This window comes from Leucopleurus acutus (genome assembly GCF_964270905.1).
Source record: "Leucopleurus acutus genome assembly, chromosome: 2".
Taxonomy (NCBI): domain Eukaryota; kingdom Metazoa; phylum Chordata; class Mammalia; order Artiodactyla; family Delphinidae; genus Leucopleurus; species Leucopleurus acutus.
This window is the reverse complement of record NC_139143.1, coordinates 53,469,189-53,493,410: the sequence shown is the minus strand read 5'-3', so window position 1 is coordinate 53,493,410 and position 24,222 is coordinate 53,469,189. Positions and strand designations below refer to the sequence as shown.

The 24,222-nt window shown below is 44.8% G+C and overlaps 1 protein-coding gene across 1 annotated transcript in view; it reads right to left on the bottom strand.

Moving 5' to 3' along the window:
• Positions 1-2,668: 2,668 nt before the first annotated feature.
• The window catches only part of NIBAN1 (niban apoptosis regulator 1), a 161,562-nt gene continuing 140,008 nt past the window's right edge, over positions 2,669-24,222 (bottom strand). Inside the window, exons 9-14 of the mRNA XM_082833491.1 lie at positions 20,552-20,739; positions 17,216-17,377; positions 15,529-15,639; positions 13,057-13,164; positions 9,093-9,204; positions 2,669-7,179 (exon numbers count right to left, since the gene is read on the bottom strand). Of these exons, the coding sequence (XP_082689617.1) occupies positions 6,080-7,179; positions 9,093-9,204; positions 13,057-13,164; positions 15,529-15,639; positions 17,216-17,377; positions 20,552-20,739 (1,781 nt within the window). The 3' untranslated portion in view covers positions 2,669-6,079. The remainder of the gene's footprint in view (positions 7,180-9,092; positions 9,205-13,056; positions 13,165-15,528; positions 15,640-17,215; positions 17,378-20,551; positions 20,740-24,222) is intronic.

Sequence of the window (24,222 nt, the reverse complement as noted above, 5' to 3'; positions counted from 1 at the left end):
AGAGTCCATAGCACATTAGCAGATATCGATAAATATTATTTGAAAAAAATTAATCCATGAATGAATCCTGACAGTACAGGGAAAACATCATTTACTCTAAAATCTGAATCAAAAATTTAAGGTTCAAAACTTGAAGCGTCCAGCAGACAGAAATGAAAATACCTTCATTTTCCCTCACATGATCCCTCTCAAACTGTGCAGAAAAAACTGTCCCCCACATGATTCAGGCAGGAGCACAGAGGAGGGTGAGGCAGGGAGTGGAGGTGTTGAAGTCTTACTAGGAGACGTCAGCTCTTAGCTTCAAAATCACCCCAATGCCTTGTAGAAATTCTCCAACACATAAACCCACTTTCCTACCCCAACAGTTACACTTGGAATTGCTGATACAAAGAGAGCTCTCACTACTACATATGCATACCCCTTTGTGTAGAGACCAGAGGGGGAAAAACACGACTGGATCTGCAGAAGGTCTGGGACAGCTTCCACAGAGGACTCAAGGTTCCTGGGAAAAGTGTGTAGAGACTAGTAGATAGCAATCTCGATAAAAATTTTCTTCAGGGTATCTGTAGGCAGCTGGATTTTGGATTTTAGCTCATGACAGAGAAGAAATAAAAGAGGCAAGAAACAAAGGGCAAACGTTAATAGGTTCAACAATCAAACCTGCAATTTCTTGAGTAGAGTCCTCAGTTGCCACTTCTGCTGCCAGAACCCTTCTTCCTCTTCTTGCAGAACCACCATTTTCTTCCCAGATTTCCCAGCTGGACTGAATTCCCCCAAATCAGGGACCACATCTTCTTCCCTGCTCCTTGGCCATCCTCAAGAAGAGGGCTTGCTAGAAGGAAGATGCTGTCCATTAATTCTCAGGCATTTGCTCATGCTTCACAGATTTGGATGCCATTCAATGGTAAACTTCTTAAACTTTTTGCATTGTTGACCTCATAGGGACCTCAGGAAAACCCAGTGGAGGCTACTTTCCTGAAAACTAGGAGGTGGTTCATAGTAGCTAGCTTGATTTGGGGGCAACTTGGCTCTGATGCTCCCTCACAAGAGGGATGGGTGTGCAAAAACCCATGATCAAGTCCCACCACTAAAACAGAACTATCTAAGTAGACTGAGGGTGGGTAAACTTCCCAGCATCACAGATCCTTATTATGTGCTAAGGGATCACCAGCTATATCTCCACTTGTCTCTTACACCTGGGATTGGGGATATTTATTCAACACTTCTTGAGCACTTGCTATATGCAGGGACCTATGCTGTGCTAACGATTCAAAGACTAAAGGCAGGGTCCCTGCCCCAAGGCACAGGACAGGTCTATGGCTGCAGCAGTGAGAGGAGACGAGCAGAAGTGAGCAAGTACATTTGGCTGACGGCTCAGCAAAGTGTTATTGGGGGTGGGAGCGGGATGGGGAAACTGGCCTGACTTGTACTGACTCTTACAGGAGAAGTAGTGGGAATTGGCCAGGTGGGGAAGGGAGGGACAGATGTTCTTGACAAAGGAGAGGCTGTAGCAAAGGTTGAGAGGCGTTCAACCAGGAGGGGCTCAAAGCTTGTGAGGAGAGAAAAGCTGTAGTCGACCTTTCCCGGGACCTCCGTCAGTTCCATCCTAGCCACACCAGATAAACATAAAAGAAAAAACATGCAGGGCTTCCCTGGTGGCGCAGTGGTTGAGAGTCCGCCCGCCGATGCAGGGGACGTGGGTTCGTGCCCCGGTCCGGGAAGATCCCACATGCCGCGGAGCGGCTGGGCCCGTGAGCCATGGCCGCTGAGCCTGCGCTCCGCAACGGGAGAGGCCACAACAGTGAGAGGCCCGCGTACCGCAAAAAACAAACAAACAAAAAACATGCAAAAGTGCTTTCAAACTCCCCCCCCCCAATTCCAATCTGATTATTGGACCTAAATAGAAGTTCTGGAGGAGCCGCCCTGAGACTGATGCTTGCGTACCGGAATCTGGGTACGGACGGAGGAGTGGGAGTGGTGAAGCTTGTGCTACACAGTGTCCCCATCACCACCAGACATGATTTCTCCAGTTCTTCTTCCTCTCTTGCCTGAAGCTGTTGGTGTAGATAAAGTTAAAGCTGAGATCATAGACAACGCTTATGCCAGATAAGGAAGCAACCACTCACTCTGAGCTCTCCCTGGCCGTGTCCACCCTGAGAATTCGAGGTTACTGATACAGGGATCATGTCCACCGTGCTCACCTCTGTTTCTCCAGCACTCACTAGAGCGCCTGCAGACACAATCATTGTTTTTTGGATGAATGAATTTATGGATGAATGAGCAACTGTGGATATTGGTGAGTAAATATTGTTTTAATTATAGAAAGAATAAATATTTTGCTCAGTGTTGCCCATTGAAAACAAATTTGTTTGAACAGCAGTTCAATTACATCAAGAATAATTGCCCATTGCTGTATTATAGACGTAATCCAATTCCTAGAGAAATTAGCACATGCATTTTAAAAGCATAATTACAACTGACATTAAGTGACTTCCCTGTGGCTTCTTTACTGATGACAGAAAAGTAAAAAGTTCCATAATACAGCAACAGTGACTCACCTTTCTGTCTCTGAGGACTCTTCCTCCCAGCTCAAGTATGACATATGCTTAAAACATGAAACCAGCCCCATTCCAAATAAATATGACATTGGACACTTCTTCAAGGACAAACATTTTATTGCAATATAGGCACTTGGCAGGGTATATATGTCGTTACAAAGTGTTTTAAGTTTATATGCTTTCTACAGTGACCAGAAAAATCAATCCACAGTGTAGATTTCTTTGCTGAGGTTGCAGACTTCAGAAGGCAAATCGTAAAACCCATTTGTTTATGGTAAAGTAAGGAGGCACATGTAGCCAACTTTTCTACCTAGTGAAATTGTATTATTTAGTCAGTGATGTCCTTCTCTTCCCCAAATTAAAATTGCTATGTAGCATATATCACTTATCGTTTTTTATAAAGAAAAAAAATCACTTGTCTGAGAGAACTGTGGAACCCTTTGAAATCTCTGGCTCCAATGTGAGGGTTACAAAACCAGACTTGAGAATCTCTGTAACAAAATGTAGAAGATCGAGCCTGAAGACCTGTAGTTCTTCACATTCAGCCTCTTTATAAAGCTTTTGGACAAACTGGAATCTTATCCTTGTGGTCTCTAAAATATGTTTTTTTTTTGAAAAGAGTTTACTCTGCATAATGCAAAGCACTACTGTCTTTAAGCTGCAAAGGAAAAAAAGGACAAGCTAATTATTTTTCAAGGAAAATATTCTTTCTTTGTGAAAAGTCAATAGTAACTTAACTAAAGTCACGGAATTTTTGCTGAAGACCATGTCTTGAGGTTTTATGCATTTCAAATGATTTGCCCATAAGAGAGATCCCCAGAGCAGCCTGCAGAGGCTTTTCGAGCTGCTCATTTAAATCACAATAACCTTGCTCCAACCTGGAAACCACTGAAGCAATACAGATAAATCTGTATTAAAAGCAAGACAAACTCATGGTGATATGAAGCCATTCCACTCAACATGTTAAAACAGATAAGGAAATTTTAATGCACTTCAATTTCCTGTTCCATCTTCAAATGGAACAATCATCGGACTTAATCTAGTGGACTTGTCTTTTGTGAAATATGTACAGAAGAATTCCTTGTGTTCTCAGCTACATCCTTCCACTTGGTGTCTGGTCGCCTCTGGTCTATGGATGGGTAAAGGGAGGGCACTGATTGATATTCATCCATCCAATGAAGTGACAGGTACTCTCATTTAGGGTTGGAAAAATCTCTTAGCTTTCCAAGGTGTGCCAAAAGTCCTGAAGTGAGCAAAGGGAGGAAGCTGGGAAGCTCCGGTGTGGGCTCAGCCTGGGCCCTGACCTCCTCGCTTCCTTGTCACAATGCTCCCGGAGAGAAGGGCAGTCCTGGGCGAGGCTGGGTACTGCTCCTTTGGCTCCTGGCCTTAATGGGCAGCACATCGGACCATCTGGCCACCTGCCCCTTGGACTTTGGACTTGATTTAAGAGAAGACTCCCCAAGGGCAGAAAGCCCAAGTAAAAACATCTCCTTGCCTGACAGCAAGCCCCAAATAGCCCCGGCACAGCGGTGTGGTGGGTGATCAGTTCTCACATTTCCTGAGCACCGGGACACCAGCAGTTCCTTGTTAGGCACTAGGGATATTCAAGTGACTTGAGAAGGCAGGGAGCCATTATTCAAGGCTGTGTGTGCAGGAAGTACACAGGATGACTAAACCCTAGTGTCTGTCCTTGAAGGAAGGAGCCCCTGGAGAGACAGGAAGTAAACATAATTGTAATATTCTAAGCCAAACGCAAGGACATGAGTGAGCACGGGCTCTGCGGAGACCAGGGGAGGAGTGACCGCCACCTTCTTTACCTACAATGAGATCCTTCACAAACGTGGGGATCTAAACACTGTAAAAGGAGTTGAAACAATTCAATGTGAGAGTATCCTGATCCTGATTATTCTTCATCCCTTATGACCTAGAAATCCAAGCAATTCTTCATGGAGAGGTGGAGAGGGAGACATTTTAATTCCTGGTTAAATGGTCAAACTATGGGACAAATTCTTTAAAAAACTGATATAAACTACTTGCTGATGATGATCAAAACAAGCTCTTAGGAGAGTATGTTGGGATCTAATATTAAAATTTGTGGAAGGAAACTTCAAGATGTGGAACTGGGACTAAAGCTTTCAGGAAATAACCTGGTATTTTTCTGAAGGACAAGAGGACACATCTTTTTAATCTTTTACAAGTAAGTCCATTCCACCTTTAACATTAACAGGTAAAGGTCAAGATCCATTTAGAGGACGTATTTCCGTCTATTTCCATTAAAGTGTAAGCTCTGGGGGAAAGGAGCAGAGTCATTTTCACCACAGTATCCCAGCACCTGGGACATAACAACTTGCTGAACAACTGAACAAATAATTTCCATTTCTGGTAATATCTTTGGAACTTAATGATCTATAGCTTGGTTTTTCTCTCCCTCTCTTCCTTTCTCGTTCCCTTTTCTTTCCCTCTTTTCTTCTTTCTTTCTTTTTTAATTCACTGTATTCACTTCATTCCCTCCTGAGAATAAACCAGGACTGTTTCAATGGAAAGACAGAAAGGTGTCATATTTTTTCTTTTAGATTAAGTTCCTTTGGGCCTTTTAATTTATACTAGACAAGCACCTTATCTTTTCATTTTTTTCTTTCTTTCTTGCGTCCTTTTGTTGTTGTTGTTGTGACTGTGCCTAACACAGCATGTGGCCTAGAATAGCTGCTCAAATGATGTCTGTTTAATTGGTAGGCTTTATGCTCGATAATTCAGCTAAGCTCTTTCTCTGCACAGTCTAAGGCTAATTTGGAATGCTTTCAGGCGTAAACATGCCCAGGAAATTTCCTTGTCTCATCTGATTTTCTCCAAAAAGTGATTAATTTGTAAGAATTAACAAGATTAATTAGTAAGAAATTGATAGCACAATTAGGAAGAGGCCCAGACAGCTGCACAGACCACAACCTTCCTCCTTTTCTGCTCCCCATCTCAGCTTCCCTTGAGGTATCTCAAGCTCTGTGGGGCTGCACACAGCAGGGGGGACTGATGTTCACCACCTCCCTTTCCTGCAGCCTGAATGTGGACTAATGCTGAGTCCTTAAGAGACCGTGAGGCTGGTATAGTAAGTAGACGGCGAAGCTGTATTTACAGTATGCCTTTGCATTCTTACAAAAAATTCAGAAGCCTTGAAGTGCGTTAGAGGAGAATGTGCAGAGCGCTCCGACTGTCTTCTCCACAGCGACCTCCCTCCCGGGACACCCTCAGCTGCCTCTCACCCCACACACTCCGTTAGCTTTGTAATTCCTGTCAAAATGCTAAAGCAGTAATTCATGGCAGAACAGTTCCACCGCACAAAGGTTTGCCTCAGCGCTCATGCTCTACGCGCATTCCCTCTAGCTTCATTACACAAATTAAGAAAGTACTTCATAATTTTTTTTCTTTCTGTTCTGGTAACAACGTGCAGGCAACCCCGAAGTGTATCCTTGAGCTGTAGCCTTTCGGCTGAGTTTGTTCAAAGAAAGACTTTTGGCAAATTGTCCCTTTCACTCCTCCGAGGGCCGCCCTGGGGGATCTTCTCTCTGTGAATCTAGGCTATAGGTGTCTGCGTCACTCTCAACCACCCACTGACACTCGTGAACGCGGGTGGCCTTACTCTTCTTTGCCTCCACGCTAGCGGTAGCCTGGGCTGTGCTGTGACTCCCTCCCACCACCTCTTCTTGCAGAGAAACCTGGCTCTCACCGGGGCTGACGGGGTCACAACTTAACTTGCAACCTTCTTGGGGCATAGCCTCAGCCTCCACAGCGCACCTGGGCCCTCCTCCCTCAAGGGCGTCCAGTCCGGAGGACCCGGCCGTGAGCTCCCTCTCCGTGGGCTCCCCGGCCTCCGCTGGCTCCTCGAAGGGGCCTGGGCCCCTGGCGCCCTCGCTGAGCCCCCCGCAGGCTGGATGAGCCTCTGGAGACGCCCCCAACTCTACCCCACCGGCCTCAGCCTCGGGAGAGGGAGGATGGACCTCCCTCTCACTGGCTTCACTTTCTTCGCTGTTGACCTGACTAGAGGCAGCTGCTTGATCGGTCTCTGTGTAGATTTGGGTCATTTCCTCTTCTTTTTCAATTTCTTGGGGAACAAGGGTCTCCTTACTTGTATCTTTTTCAATCTCAGGCGCGGCAGATTCCCCTGGTACTTCAGTGGTCACCATCAACAAATTTCTGAGCTCTTTCAAGGAGCCCAAGGCGGAGGTGGGCTCTGGCTTTTCCTGGGTGGGTTCTTGGCCCTCATGAGTCTCTCCAAACTCCAGCTCTGACAAGTGTTTGCCCAGGGCTCCTGTTGTGTCTTCTGCAGCTACCGGATTCACAACAGGGTCATCTGTGCTTGAAATGATGACCTGCCCGTCCCCATTTGGGGGCGGGCTGGGCACAGGGACCCCCGGCTGTTTGTTTTCCCCTGACTCCTGGAATACCTCGTTACTCAGGATCTCACTATCTGGAACTTCCGGCAGAATGGCCGAGGCTGTCCTGGCAGGGCTGGCCTGGTTTGACCCTGCAGGAGTTTTTAGATCAGTTAAGCTGGACACGCTTTCACTGGGCAAGGCCATGTTGTCTTCAAATAAATTGTGTTTCTTCAGGATAGCAGCTTCCTTTATCACTGAGGGATACCAGAAAACAAAACATAAGGTTAATACTCTGCCCTGGCCAACCTGGATTTTCTGATTTTTATCCAGAAGCCAAACTCCCCTCTCAGCTTTTCTGGCCATCAAAATTTCCCAATTTCAAGTTCCAGCTTACATCCACCCTCTTCCAGGTAGTCTTCCCTGATGACCAGAGCCTACAATCGCGTGCCAAACCCTGAACCTCTGTAATGTTCATTCATTCATTCCTTCACTCCTTTACTTCTTCAGACAGCACACATTGACTGGACATCAACTATGGGACAGACTCTGAGAATCCAAGGATGAATAAAGTATGGCCTTGGCTTTCAAGGAGCTCAGGTCTATAACAGCATGACCTGTATCACCCATGGAGGCCCCCAGCACATTTCATTAGCTGCTAGTATGTGGGGCTCCAGTTTGCCTACTTCGACTGAACTCCTTTAGGGCAGAACAGGCCTTAACTTTCTCTGCTTTTACTCAAAGTCCAGTCCTGAAAGTGTAACGGGTCCTCAGTACTGAGCATGCAGAGAGAGCTCTGTTGACCTGCAGTGTCCAAACTGAAGGCCTATGTACCTCTCACTCAGCCCTAGAGGCCTTGAGAGGAGTAAAATCAACAGTAACAACCAGCAGCTGACATTTCTGACAACCAGCCTCCACCTCTGGCTGTGCAGGTTGTACAGTGCCCAGTGATCTCACACCCAAGGGGATGCCATTCACATCAGGGACAGCATAGATGTGGGTATTCCGCGTAGTAATTTTCCAGCAGGCAGCAGGAGCATGTCCTGCTTGAACCAAATCAGTATGTCATGACGATTTTTTGACAGAGAGCACTCAGGTGTCTGGAGGAAGGGAGCCTTTTTCTAATTTGCCCAAAGGTGCTATGGTGGGCTACCCGTGGCCTTGACTGAGCCCTTCCTTTGTGCAGATACTGTGCTGACGTCTTTTTTTTTTTTGCGGTACATGGGCCTCTCACTGTTAGGGCCCCTCCCGCTGCGGAGCACAGGCTCCGGACGCGCAGGCTCAGTGGCCATGGCTCACGGGCCCAGCCGCTCTGCGGCATGTGGGATCTTCCCGGCCCGGGGCACGAACCTGCGTCCCCTGCATCGGCAGGCGGACTCTCAACCACTGCGCCACCAGGGAAGCCCTGTGCTGACATCTTTATACTCCTTATCTCACTGGATGAGCTACTTGGACCTGGGGCTTGTGCCTGGTCAGCTTTCTGTGTGGAGGGGTTTTGGTGATGCTCTTTGTGGAGACCAGATATGTTTCAGGCCTATAGTTTTAGGGATGGCCCTCTCCAGCCCATTTATATCCAAGTTCTCCTATCTACACTCCTATCCCAAACAAGGACTCATTCCATGGGACACTGGGTGCTAGAGTCTTAACAAGACTCACAGAGGACGGAGTCATCGCCCAGTGTCTTTCTGTCCAGCTGAGCGGAGGTGAGGAATGTGCTGAGAGAGCAGAGCAGCTGGGAAGCCCTGCTACTGAATCGCCCCCTCCAGGCTCGGGAGGGGTTGTGAGCCTGGGGCTAAGAAGAGCCCTTTTCCCTCTGTTCTGTCTGCAATAGCTGGAGGAAGATAGCTGTTCAGGAGACACCCTGGGTTTAATGTCTCTAAGCCTTAGTTTTCTCATCTGAAAAATGAAGCTTAAAAATCTCCTCTCACAGAGTCCTTATCTGGATTGAAAGAGAAATACTATCTAATGGGCCAGTGGAGTATGAGTCAAATCATATGACTGCCCAGGGGACGTCCCTTCTGTCCCTGTTCTCTGTCTCCCCAGCTCCTCCTGTCCATTTCCTCTTCCCCTTTCATTCCTGTTGATAAAACCTAGCTGGCCTCCCAGGGTCCACTCAGGGGTACTCCCCTCTATCTAGAGCTCTCTCCAGCACCAGGGAAACCTTCCTTACCTTTCAGAGTTTCATCAAGGAGGATCTGATGTAAAATCTCCTCGTAGACATTTTCAACATGGATCATATTGGTGTGATCTGCAAAGATGAACTGCTCGTATTTCTGAAGCTCCTGTAGAGGAAGAGATAAGAAGACAAAGGGGACAAAGCATGAGATGTCAGTTCTCAGAGGAGCTATGGAAAGGACGGCTGTCACTTGTGATGCCCCCTTGGAGTGTGATGCCTTGGTCATTCCCCTTCCCTTTCCGCAGGCACCGTTCCCTGTACTGGGGACATGCTCTATGCCCTTCGAGGGGGCAGACACCAGAGATTCTGATCATCTCAAGGCCTTGTCCGTGGGTCTGGGGCCCTCCTTTTTTTCATCATAACCCAAACATTTCCTCCCTCTTCTGCTTCTGCTATTTTTTTAAATGCTAAAAGGACTTTACTAAGGTATAAGTTATACCCAGAAAAATGCACACATTTTAAAAGTACAGCTCAATGATTTTAAATGTATAAATATAGTCATGTAACCATAACCCAGATCAAGACAGAAAACACTTCCATCACCCTCATACCCTTTTCTAGTCCACACTCCTCCCACCCCAAGAGATAAGCACTGATCTTGTGTCTATCACAATAGATTAGTTTTTCTTGTTCTTTAAAATTATATAAATGGAATCCTGTATTCTTTTCTTGTGTTTTTTTTTTTTGAGATTCATCCATGTTTCCACACGTAGCAGTAGCTCATTCCTTTTTATTGGTAAATGGCACTCATATGGGTAAACTAAAATTGTTTATCTATACTCCTATTGATGGATATTGACTGTTATGAACATAACTGCTATGAATATTCTTGTGCATGATTTTGTGGATTTAGGACTTATTTATCTTGAGTGTACACCTAGAAGTGAGATTGCTGGGTCCTAGAGTAGAGGTATGTTTAGCTCTCTTAGGATGGGACCCCTTTTCAGGTGTGGAGAATCTCTAGTCAAAGACTCTTCAGAAATGTTCTCCTCTTTCCCTCCAACGGGCCCTGGAACTCACTGATTCCATCTAAGGCAATCCAGGCACCATGCAAAATCCTTTAACACTTCCTGCTTTCCAAGAGTTTCCACATGGCTTGCCTGTTATAGGTATGAGGTCAAGTCGTGGATCAAAATGAACTAAATCATATCCTAGTGATTAACTCAGTAATCCTTGCACCTGATGGTGCTGGAGGAGGGCTCCTGACATCTGGTTCTTAGACAGCCAGGGACTTAGTAGTGGGATTCAATGCCTTTTGCCTGGAGGGAGAAGATTTACAGCAGGTGATCAGAAGCCACCACATTCAGAGAACTCTCAGTGCTAGGACTTGGGGTTCTGTAGCCCAGGACCAGATCACAGTGGGTAATAATGGGACCCCTTTATACCCACCCTAGGGGAAGCCACAGGACTGAAGAGACATGAGCTTCCATGATCTCAAGAGGGTCTGTGGGACAGGACAGACACACAGAAAAGTGCCACATGGGAAGAGCATTGCCCAGGAGCCGGACACTGCCCTGGACTAGCTGTGGGACCCTAGGCAAGCCAGGTCACTGCTCTGCGCCTCTCTCTACCTCTGCAAAATGAGGGGCACAGGCTCATGTCTGCAACACCTTTCATCTCCCCATGTGGTCTTCCGCTCCTTAGTCCCCTGACTGTTATTCGTCCCTCAGGACTGGGCGAAAACACGACTCTGGGAAGTCCTCTCTGCCCCCATAGGCAGAGTTGGGCACCCTCCTCTGAACTCTGCGATCACTCTTCCCCACAAGGCTTCTGCTGTGCTCATCACAAAGTCCACTGTGTACCTGTCTCTGTCTCCGGCCTCTAGGCTGTGAACCCCAGGACAGCAGGGACACTGTCCTGGCACAGCGCCTGGATCGTATTGGATACATATTTTATATATGTTTGCTGAATAAATAAACAGTAGACCTTTAAACTTTCAACCAGCTAACTAATTCTGCAGAGAGGAATCATTTCTAGGGGAACTTATTGTGATGCGTACAACTTTACAAAACAGGTCTTCTATACTGAATTGATCAAACTGTGACATATATTGAATTCCCTGGATCCACTAAACTGGAATCCCTGAGGGTGGGTCTGGGAGAATCAGAATTTAAAAAAGAATCTCCCCAGGCAATTCTAAGGTGCAGCTTGGGTTGAGTACCGCAGATCTTGGAAGCTGTGACTTAAAGAACCAAGGGAAACACACTTCAGTTAAATAAAGAATCCTTCTCTGAAGCAGATGCTCCCTTAACTTATTTATTCTGTAAATCCAGATGTTTTTAAATTTCTTGACCCTGATACAATATCCTTCATTACTGAAAACGCTGGGCCTTTCTCTTGGAACCAGTCTCTCTTGATTAAAAATCACAAGAGCCTCTTACAGATTGGGTACAACTCTGCGGATTCCTGGAAAAAGGGGAGCAGACTGGAAGGGGGACTTTCCTTGCTCTTCTGCCCTCATGGGAGGATGTGGCTCCAGGCCCCCAGATTGCCTTTGGAATTGGAAAAGAAAACTCAGCAGAACATCTGCGTGCAGACATGTCCAAGGTGCACTGAGTCATCCTTTGGATGGCTGGACTGTTCTATCCACATCAGGCAAGAGTCAGTCATATAGACAGATTCTTTACTGCCCTGATTTGATCAGATCCTTTTCTATGAAAGAAATATACCCTCAGAAAGGAGTGCCAGGTACTAGAAATGCCCATGGTTTTCTGAAGAAAAACAGCATTTACAGAATATAAAAATGACCCAAGAAATTTCCGCAGTAAAATAACTCACGCAAAGGATTTTAATGTTCCAATGCTTGGAGACTCTCTAAGTTGCCAAAAAGCCCTTTTTAAATTCTAAAAAGCTCTTTATCGTTTGTGCCAAGAGGGAGCCGGCCTTGCAAATGTCCCAGCTCATAGATCATGTAGCAGTAGTAGAGGCAGTAGTAAATACCATCTTCTGAGTACATACCATGTTATCAGTGAGTGGGATCTAGGTTCACACTCTGGCGGTTCCCAGCTCTGTGACTTTGGGCCCATTCCTTAGCCCCTCAGGCTTCCTCATCTGTGCAATGAGGATATAAATAGTACCTCCTCATAGGGTTGTCAGGAGTGTCGTGGAGACAACCCATACAAAGTGCCAAGCACATGCAAGCACTTATCAAATGTTCACTGTATCACCCCAGCCTTCTCAGTCTTAAGAAGGATACTGCAAAGTATTATAATCTCCATTTTCTTGATGAAATCTAGGCCAAGAGAGAGGAAAAGTGATCTGCCCGAGGCCCCAGAGCTCATACACAGAGGAGCTGGGACTTGAACCCAGGTCTTGACCCAGCCTCCACAGTTGGCTCATCCACGACCCTGCTCTACAGACTAAGTCACATCTTCACAATCATGGCTGTCACTGGTTGCCGAGTGTCCGTGGCAGCTTTAAACGGTTTCAGTTTCATTGATTTCAGTAAGCATACGTTACTGGATTTAACAGAACAAATAGCCTTCTGTAATCGTGTTACTTAAGGTCTCTTCATGGATGTAGAGGTCAAGTTTCAGAGGACACGTTGGACCTGTGAGTCACACCATAATGAGGAACCCCTGGTATCCTCAGGCATTCTGTGGCAACCCTTAACGTGGCTCAAACTCTGATTATTACCCTTTGAGATTCTGTCTTGTCCAAGGGTCAGCAAATCCAGCCAGCTGCTTGTTTTTGTAAATAAAGTATTATAGGAACACAGACTGCCCATTTGTTTATGTATCACCTATGGCTGCTTCAGTGCTACAACAGCAGAACTGAGTGATTGCAACAGAAACAGTATGGCCGGGAAGCCTAAAATATTTACTATCTGACTATTTATTGGAAAAGTTTGTTGACCCCTCCCTGGTCAAATACTGTGTGTAAGCACATCATGACCAAAAAATATTGCTTGAACTTCATAGGGAACGACAGCAGGCTCTGGAGTAACCCATCCCCTTACTGGTTTGCACACGGACGCCAGTGCCTTCTGCACGGTGGGAAGTGTGATTTGAACCAGCGCCTCTTGAAATATCCTCTTCCGGATGGTGCTGCTGTCATAATCATATTGCTGTCAATACAGAGATAGAAACATAGGCTAAATAGCAACATTACAATCTGTTCACTTTTGCTTCAACAAAAAACTCAGCTACTCACTTCGTCTCCCTTTCCCCCCCTAATTTCTGAGGACCCTTGTGGTGTTCCAAGGTTTCAGAGATCTTTCTGTGCAATTCTCTCACACTCTAAGTAAAGGTTATGACTGATAATGACCCATCTTACCCTCCCCTCTTACACATGTGGAAACTGAAGTAAGATAAAAAAAAAAACAAAGTGACTTCTGTGTTAGAAAGTTGAAGACAGAACTGGGGGATGAGTTATTATCTCACCACCCCTGTCCTGAGTTGGTCCATGGGAGTCATGATCATCTCCTTCCTTCACTCTACATCCTGAAAGCAGGATTGGTAGGTTGTAACGATTTCCACAAGGGAAGAGAGCATCTGGCTCACAGCTACATTAACACCATGGCATGTTAACCAAAGAGTGCAGTATCTGGAACTGGAAAGATGATGATTCACTCTGTTCTACATGGAACATCCATACCTAGAGACCAGGGTTTGGTTTTATGTGTTGCTTTAAAGTGGGGAAGGCACAGACAAACTGGAGCATAGTCACAGGCATGTAAGCAGAACGGTCAGGCCAAATAAAGAATGGTTAGGGCTTCCCTGGTGGCACAGTGGTTGAGAGTCCGCCTGCCGATGCAGGGGACACGGGTTCGTGCCCTGGTCCGGGAGGACCCCACATGCCGCGGAGCGGCTGGGCCCGTGAGCCATGGCCGCTGAGCCTGCGCGTCCGGAGCCTGTGCTCCGCAACGGGAGAGGCCACAGCAGTGAGAGGCCCGCGTACCGCAAGAAAAAAAAAAAAAAAAAAAAGGGTTAAAGAGATTTATACTGGAGATAATAACTTGGGGCAAAATCATAGCTCTATTCAAACAACCAAAGGCTACCATGTGGAAGAAGGACATGAGCAAAGAGGGTAGAACTAGAATTACCAGTGGTGAGAACTTTGGCTTAGCATTAGGAAGTATGTTCTTGTAGATAAAAGTGTCCAGGAAAGAGATGGACTGTCCTGAGAGGTAAAAATTGTGTTGATGTGGCAGGTGGCATTGACATTGGGACTATCTTTTCTTTTTCAATGGCAGGTTCATTATTTTGTGTGTTACCATGACAAATATTGCTTTTAATCTCAATGATTTGGTTGCCAGAGTTTCCTACTGCCTGTGAGGCATTAAGATCAGGTCTGAAATTCAGGGACCACCTCCTAGGCTCTGTGAGACTTTGATCTTCTGTTCCAAAGCCCTGCTTAGGGAAAGTAGGTAATAAAAAATTAGTGGACTAGGCTTAGGGATAGTTTTAGCTCTAAGCTCACCACGGACTAGCCTGTTGAGCTTACGTAAGTCATGTGATATCTTAGGAGGTCAGTTTCCTTATCTCTACAATGGAGACATATTCCAGTGATCTCACAAGTTCTTGTGAGGATCAAATGAAACAGGTTTTTTAAAAAAATTATCTTGGCTGTGTTGGGTCTTTGTTGTTGCATGCGGGCTTTCTCTAGTTGCAGCGAACGGGGCTACTCTTCATTGTGGTGCGTGGGCTTCTCATTGCAGTGACTTATCTTGTTACAGAGCACGGGCTCTAGGTGCACGGGCTTCAGCAGTTGTGGCACGTGGGCTCAGTAGTTATGGCTCATGGGCTCTAGAGCACAGGCTCAGTAGTTGCGGTGCAGGGGTTTAGTTGCTCCGCAGCACGTGGGATCTTCCTGGGCCAGGGATCAAACCTGTGTCCCCTGCGTTGGCAGGTGGATTCTTAACCACTGTGCCACCCGGGAAGTCTGGGTTGTTTTTAAAAAAGCTTAAAGATATGACCTATATTTGTAAGTTCCTATTATTACAGCCATTTTAATATACACTTATGCACGAAGCACATTTAAAACAATATCATAAAGCAGGTATCATGATGGCTAATTTAAATAGGTTTTACTATACTGTAAACTCCTCGAAGAAAGAGGGTGTGCCTTGCCTATTTTTATATTCCATGCAATACCTATCACAATCCTTTGCTTATAGTGGATAGCCAATAAATATCAAGTCCACTTGCTATGCAAGTAAGCCTGGACACGTCATTTCAGGCTGAGGAAGTGACAATGATGCTGAGGACCTGTGGTCCCTAAAGTAGCCACTAGATGGCAGAATAGGCATGAAAGTCGTGGGGGAACTGCTGCTAGGTGATAGTCACGGGTGTCTCAGGGAGGAAAGAGAAGGGGAACGATTTTTAAAAGGCGAGGCAAGTGAAACAGAGAACTTGGTATTTTCCACTTAACAAAACAAATGGGTCACATTCTTGCTTCATGCTTCCCACAAACGAGAGAACAATTTTACCTTTAAGACTCGGAGCTTAACCTTCTCAATGGCGACTGTGGTTTTGGAGGCCTCTCCTTGGAGATGTGGGGAAAGCAACTGCTCAAAAGTGAATACCGCATTCTCCATTAGCTAGAAACCAAAACCAACACAGAAACAGACCGCAGTTACAGGCTGGGATCACTACCCTCTCCAAGTCTACATCAACTTGGAGAGAAGGAGACGATGGCCACCAAAGATGGTCACTACCCTGTGGACGACCCAGGGCAACAGGTCCTCATCCCACTACATGGATTGTGAAATGCATAGGCCCATGGCCACAGTGGCATCAGTAAGAGGCTGGGAAGCACACACACACATACCTATGCATGTATGTACACATGTATGTATCTTTTCTTCTCATCTCTTCTCCTTCCACCCTTAACTGGGAAACCCAAGACCGTGGGGTTGAGGATATCATCATTTTCTGTGGTCACCCCCTTCCTGTGTTCTCTGGTGCCTGTGGTCAGGGCTTAATGAAATGAGGTGGCCCTTTAGTTCTGCACCTCCACTTTCAGATGGATGTAAACCATGCCAGCACATCTCTCGCTCCATTTTCCAGCCTCCCACCCTACTTCTCTTCCTTTCTCTGCCAGGCTGGGAAGGGAGGCAGGGTCAGAGCTCAGTGGAGACCGTGGCTGACATGCTCGTGGGTTAGGGAACGGAAGTAGTTCAGATTTCTTATTCTCTGCACTTGTGCCTGTACCTGTTTCACCAGGGTCCAGTACTATCAAAGGGACTTCAGTCAAACCGTTGACCAATTTTGTTCCTTGTCTGTCTTTAATCCCTCACAACTCAGAGGTTAGATAATAAAGTGTGCCACTTAATCCTGCCTATAACTTTTAAGAAGAAAAATCTCCTTTCTTCCCCAAGCCTGTGATCCAAAAGCATCCAACACAATACCTTTCTCTCAGCACTTTCAACGCTGTAGTGAATTTACCTAAGAATCTGTCTCACTATCAGCTCCCCAGAGTGGAATCTGCCACAGTGTCCAACCCACAGGAAGCTCCCTTTGAACATCTGTGAAGTAGAACTGTGCTCTTAACGGCTTCAATGATCACACCCTTCCTTCATTTAGAAAGCATTAGAATATGGAACGAGTTTGAGCTATTCACTCCTGCCCTGGAGAAAAAGTTCCTTGTGGGAAAAAAAGGAACCTATCAAGGAGACCCAAGAAATCCAAATTTAAAGCTCTGATTGACTGATTGATTGATTTACTTTTAACTAGGTTAGGGAATTGATTCAAGCCACTGGTTCTCCATCCTGGTTGCATATGAAAAGCAGTAGGGATGGGAGTGGAAGAAATTTGTTTTTAATTACCAAAAAGATAATATCAAAATCACTAGGAGTGTGGCCTAGACATCAGTATTTCTTAAAAGCTCCCAGATGATTCTAATCTGCAGCCAACATTAATAGCACTGATTTGACAAATCAAGTAATTATCAATTAATGCTACTTATTTCCCTGACATATCTCTTCTTTGTGATGCTCATCAACATGGAAGAAAGATGAGCCAGCTGGAAGAGCACAAAATATGTCCTCAGTCAACATGGTGACTAAAGAAATGGGCCTCATTTCCCTGAGCTACACTAGTACACCTGTCTCATTTGCCGCACTCGTTTCTCTGCTCCCCCATCCTCATCCACGTGGATGACCTCACCGCCCCTACCTCTTGCATGTAGTTCTGCGTCCTCTGGACCACCAGATCGATGTGGGGGAATCTGAAGCGGCTCTTGAGATCCTGCAGGTGCTCCTGAAGCAGGTTGACTTTACTATAACAAGGTTCCATCTTCACGGAATCCAGTGGAAGATTCATAAGCCGGTCTAGATGCTGCATTTTGGTGAAGGGAAAAATCACACACCTTCAGACTTAGGAACTATATTACACGACTATTACATATTACATAAATTCTAAACAATCACACATGTTATTAGACTGAATCACTTCTCAGATCACTATATCTGTGACATCTTCATTGTCTTATTTCCGTTCTTGGATGGGTTCCTAGGGCAGCTCTATTGCTACGATAGAGATTGGTAGAAGAACCAGCTGGACGCTGGAAGCTCCCAGGGCTGCATTCAGTGGGGCTCAGTCTTGTCAAGCTCTTGATGGACTCCAAGTACCCACTACCAGAGCTCAAGAGCTCAGGAAGGCTCTTTGGCACATGGAACTGCTGTGGGCTCACCAGCCTCCACAGCCTTCTTTAATGAGTGACATCCCTCTCAGAAAATCCCAGGGAGTTCAGGATGCCCCCTGGACTCTAAGAGTAAAGCCAGAGTCCCCACAGTTCCCTGAGGCTCTGTCAGTGCCCAAGGGCTTCCCTCTGCTAGTGGATGGGGAGGTGGGTGAGATAGGAAGAGGCCTAGCCTAGAAGAGGTATCCAGTTTTAAAACCTGAGGTCCCCCCTCCTCTAGTTTGTACACGTGATAACTTGATCGATGAGGCCATACGACTTCCAGCAAGAGGACAGCAACTGACCTCATCCACTAAGGACCTCAAGTATTATCAACATAGTCTTACACTATGAGTGTTTTTGCCAACAGAATGCATCTTATTTTCCAAGCTTATTTAAAAGTAATTTAAAAAATTGAATATTGGAGATCTAGAATAAACAGGAGGGTGGGTGGAGAAAGAGAAGACAGAAAGAAAGGTGCTGAAAATGGAGGCCTACGGAGAACTGGGGAGTAACACAGTAACAGGGTGATTGTGAATAATACAGGATGTGCTGTCTGAGTTTCAGGTCACAGAAAAGAGATAAATCTAGAGTTCTAGATTTCTCTAAACAAGAATTTAACAAGGGGACTTCCCTGGTGGCTCAGTGGTTAAAAATACGCCTGCCAATGCAGGGGACACGCCACGACTACTAAGCCTGCGTTCTAGAGCCTGCGAGCCACAACTACTGAGCTTGCATGCCACAACTACTGAAGCCCATGCGCTAGAGCCCGTGCTCTGCAATGAAGAGTAGCCCCTGCTCACCGCAACTGGAGAAAGCCCACGTGCAGCAACGAAGACCCAACACAGCCAAAATTAAATATTAATTAATTAGTTAATTTAAAAAGATACAGAAACTTGGTTATTTATAAGAAAAAAAAAGAATTTAACAAGGGCCCACTTTCATTGTGTTTGTAAAAGGAAAATATTACTCCCTTTAAGAAGTGAGTTCTGGGGCTTCCCTGGTGGCGCAGTGGTTGGGAGTCTGCCTGCCGATGCAGGGGACACGGGTTTGTGCCCCGGTCCGGGAAGATCCCACATGCCGTGGAGCGGCTGGGCCCGTGAGCCATGGCCGCTGAGCCTGCGCGTCCGGAGCCTCTGCTCCGCAACGGGAGAGGCCACAACAGTGAGAGGCCCGCGTACCGCAAAAAAAAAAAAAAAGTGAGTTCTGGAGAACCTCACTGAAGTAGAATTAATGACCAAAAGCATGCTGTCAAACTTGCCCCTTGACATATAATTTGTAATGTAAATATCATTAAACAGACAGGAGAGGAAAAATCAATCGGTTACCACTTTGCTCCTGTAAGATTGGCAGAAGTTAAACAAGTGATTCCCTAATGCTGACGGGAATATAAAGGAGAAAGTCCTCTGCCATGTACAATTGGTAGAATTGTAAAATTTTAATTCTTTTTTTGGGAAGCAAATGGAAACATCAGTTAACATGAGAAATATTCCCACCTTCCAACCTAGCAATCCTGTCCTAGGCATCTATCCCATAGAAATAAAAGCATCAAAGTAAATGAATATATATAACAAGATTACTTATTGCAGCTTTGTTCATGGTGCTAGCAACATTTGGATGATTGAATAAATCATGGTGTATTCATACATGAAATATTATGCGGTTATTACAAAAAATGATTTAGAGCTAGAACAGTTAACTTAAAAATTGTTTCATGAGGTATTTTTGAATGAGAAAACTGAAAAGCAGAGTAGTACATATAATATAATCCCATTTTTCTAAGAGCAAACTACCTAAAAAAACATAACCTACAAAATGTGTGTGTTTTATAGGCTATATGAGCATGGAGAAAAGCACAGAATAGCATATGTTAAGTTGTTAACACTAGTTGCTTGCGTGGAAGGAGGGGATATGGGGGGAGGTGGGAGAGTAAAGTTAAGTTCAAAAAAAGGCTACAATAAGAAACCTCAAAATATTTACAAATGATCTTGTTTATATACAATTTTGTGTATGTATGCATTAAAAAAAAAAGAAAGGGAAAGAAACAGAGGTGTCTGGTTTTATCCACTGACTTGTAGGGATGTCTATCGTGATATGGCAAGTGTAAAACAAAGTTGCCCAGTTATGTCTGTCAGTGATTCTCAAATTTTAGGATACATCAGGTCCTCTGGAGGTCTTGTTAAAACAGACAGCTGGGCCCTACCCCAGAGTTTCTGATCTGGTAAATCATCAGTGGGGCAGCCGTATGATGATGATGATGCTGGTCCAAGGACCATACTTTGAGAAACATTGGTTTTTATCATGAGTCCATACTTTTGGAAGCAGACAAACCAACAAACAGAATTTATATAAATGAGGATATACGTGTATATATTTGTATGAACAAGGGAGAAGCAGGTGAAAACACATACTAAGCTATTTATATTAGTTAATTCAGGGAGTTGGAAGTGGAGAGGGCTTAGGAGTTGGGGGTGGACTAAAATCAGGTGGGTATGGGTGATGTGATTAATTTTGCCTTTATATAAGTATTTTTGTATATTGTTCACCTTATACAAGCATGTTATTATTTTTGCAACTTGAAAACCATTAATAAAGGAAAGCAGGTAGATAGATGGATGAATGGACGAATGAATAATGTGTTTGAATGAATCGCAGAAAGGCTAGATGAATAGATGGAAGGGGAGCTGAATGGAAGGAAGGAAAGAAGGAAGGAAGGGAGAGAGGGAGGGAGGGAGAGAGGGAGGAAAGAATGAATGAATGCAGATAAAGACCCACAAAAAGGCAGTCCCAGACAGACAATTCACACTCCACTCCCTGGCTTCGTATCCTACCTCCTTTAGCTGGGCACTGTCTTTGGTGGTCTGAAAGTTCTGGTTAAGTTCATCCACTTCTTTTTCAAAGAGTGAGCGTACTTCACTGAATCCTGAGCTCACCGGTCCCATGAGCTCCTCCAGAATGGATGCCAGGAATGGTTGCACACTCTCTGCACAACTTCTCTCTGCTGGCTGAGCCACCATCGCTGAGGTAGGAAATAGTCAGAAAACTGTGAGTGATGGCAAAATTGGATTCAGAGGCACTGGAGCGGGGCCGGGCTGGACAGTGCCCCACAGAGCCCTTTAACAGCCAAGGCAAGCTCAAATGGGCAAGACAGACCAACACAGTGAGTCCTGTGCCAGCACTCACTAGAATGGAAAACCATCAAAGAGAATCTCTCTTTGAGAATTGGAACAAGGAGAATCTCTCCCCTCCCCAAGATTACCTCTCCCCTGGGATGAAATGCATTTTTCTGCTTGGTCCCTATGAATATATAATGCCTATTACAAAAAAAAAAAGAAAATGCCAAGGACCCATGTATTTCCTATCAATCATCATCATTATAAATTCATAGTTTGTCTTCTAAAAACACAATTTATTAAGTTTTAATTCATTTTTCTAAGCGTTAACCAGTCGATATAATTCAATTCCCCTCCCCGCTTCTCCAGGGCCTTTTTAAAAGCTCAAGTACCATCTTTTTGTGGGGCAAATGGAAACAAATTCTAACTGGTTTGCCACCCCGCCTCCCATCCCCACCCCCAATTTTAAAACACACGCTATTTTTTCTGATAATCAAGGATGACATGCTTAGTGACAGAAACATAAAGAGTACAGAAAATCATAAAGAGGGATTAAAAAAAAATGTAACCATACTCTTACTTCCCAGAGGAAATACTGCCGTTTGATTGATTGACTTATTTATTTATTTTTTCAACATCTTTATTGGAGTATAATTGCTTTACAATGGTGTGTTTCTGCTTTATAACAAAGTGAATCAGTTATGCATATACGTATGTTCCCGCATCTCTTCCCTCCGGCGTCTCCTTCCCTTCCACCTTCCCTATCCCACCCCTCTAGGTGGTCACAAAGCACCGAGCTGATCTCCCTGTGCTATGCGCTGCTTCCCACTAGCTATCTACCTTACGTTTGGTAGTGTATATATGTCCATGCCACTCTCTCACTTTGTCACAGCTTACCCTTCCCCCTCCCCATATCCTCAAGTCCATTCTCTAGTAGGTCTGTGTCTTTATTCCCATCTTGTCTCTAGGTTCTTCAAGACATTTATTTTCTTAGATTACATATATATGTGTTAGCATACGGTATTTGTCTTTCTCTTTCTGACTTACTTCACTCTGTATGACAGACTCTAGGTCCATCCACCTCACTACAAATAACTCAATTTCCTTTCTTTTTATGGCCGAGTAATATTCCATTGTATATAGGTGCCACATCTTCGTTATCCATTCATCTGTTGATGGACACTTAGCTTGCTTCCATGTCCTGGCTATTGTAAATAGAGCTGCAATGAACATTGTGGTACGTGACTCTTTTTGAATTATGGTTTTCTCAGGGTATATGTCCAGTAGTGGGATTGCTGGGTGGTATGGTAGTTCTATTTTTAGTTTTTTAAGGAACCTCCATACTGTTCTCCATAGTGGCTGTACCAATTCACATTCCCACTAGCAGTGTAAGAGGGTTCCCTTTTCTCCACACCCTCTCCAGCATTTATTGTTTCTAGATTTTTTGATGATGGCCATTCTGACTGGTGTGAGATGATATCTCATTGTAGTTTTGATTTGCATTTCTCTAATGATTAATGATGTGGAGCATCCTTTCATGTGTTTGTTGGCAGTCTGTATATCTTCTTTGGAGAAATGTCTATTTAGGTCTTCTGCCCATTTTTGGATTGGGTTGTTTGTTTTTTTTTGTTATTGTACTGCATGAGCTGCTTGTAAATTTTGGAAATTAACCCTTTGTCAGTTGCTTCATTTGCAAATATTTTCTCCCATTCTGAGGGTTGTCTTTTGGTCTTGTTTATGGTTTCCTTTGCTGTGCAAAAGCTTTGAAGTTTCATTAGGTCCCATTTGTTTATTTTTGTTTTTATTTCCATTTCTCTAGGAGGTGGGTCAAAAAGAGAAGCGTAGTAAAGATCCCGATTCAGTAAGTCTGGATACGACATGGAAATCTGCATTTATTTTTAAGTGCTAAGGTGATTCTCATGATTAACCAGGTTTGGAAGCAGCAATGTAGATAAGGAAGCTTGAGTTGGAAGAGGCTTGAGCTCACTCTGTGGATGGAAGTCTAGCTTTGCGGAACTCTTTAAGTCACCTAACCTCATACAGGATCAAAGAAGTACAAACTCATCTCAGTGTCCAGGCCCTCATTTTACAGATGTGAAAAAGGGGGCCTGGAGATGTTAGCTGATTCAACCAAGGTCACACCCTAATTTTCAGATCCAGAATTATAATTCAAATATATTTGTTATTTTTATTGGCAAATAACTTGCTTATGGTGAGACAAATGGCCACATTCTTATTTCAATTTGCATAAATATTTCACACAGTTACAGAGGGTCAGACTGCCTCTTACTCTGAGAATCTGAGATGACCAATACTATTGATACTATGAGTAACTGACAAATATTTGAGATATAAAATATTAACCAGGTCATACAATTACTAGGGAAAAACCCCTTTCTATTGTATGATTCAAATATGAAACAATCTATGACTCCTAAAAATAACTTACTTGATACCAAAATGCAAAATCGTTTGCCAGGAAGATAAATGAATTATTTATAAATTAACTCTGAGAGAAGAACTACTTGAAAGTGTCTAATTGAAATTTCAGAATAATCATGAACACGGGTAATATACATAGAAGATTTAGCAACTGGCTGATGTTCGCTGCTGCATGGGGGCAGAGAGAGGCACAGGGAGGGGTCGTGGAAGGCCATGCTCCTCTCTGCCTATGTACCACCATGTGCTCCAGCCCCCTCTCTGTGCCTTTATTCAGTGTTCCTTTCACCTGTGCCTTCCTTCCTCCACCTCTGCTTGTAAACATCCTACTCACCTCTTCAAGGCCAAGTTTTTTGTTTTTTTTTTTTTGCTGGTATGCAGGCCTCTCACTGTTGTGGCCTCTCCTGTTGTGGAGCACAGGCTCCGGATGCGCAGGCCCAGCGGCCACGGCTCACGGGCCCAGCCGCTCTGCGGCATGTGGGATCCTCCTGGACCAGGGCACGAACCCGTGTCCCCTGCATCGGCAGGTGGACTCTCAACCACTGTGCCGTCAGGGAAGCCCTCAAGGCCAAGTTTAAATTTCACCTACTCAGGACAGCCTAATGCCCGGAACCACCACACAGCTTCCTGAACTATGGTCTGCTGGTGTTTCCTTAATGATCGAATAAATTTTACATCCCACACAGGTATGCTCTGCTACTTTTCAAGGATGCAGGGATGCTGCTGTAATGATTCATGTGCTGTGACACATTAATTCAAGAGCCATACATTAATTCAGTTGAGCAGAGTGATTAAGAGAGAAAATGCTGGGGCTGGGGGCTGGGTTTGTTCTGACTGTCCCACTCTACCTTTGGAATCTCAGGCAAATTACTTAATCTCTACCTCAGTTTTCTCATCTGTAAAATGGGGATCATAAGAGTAATTACTCTGAGGGTTATGGTGAGGATTAA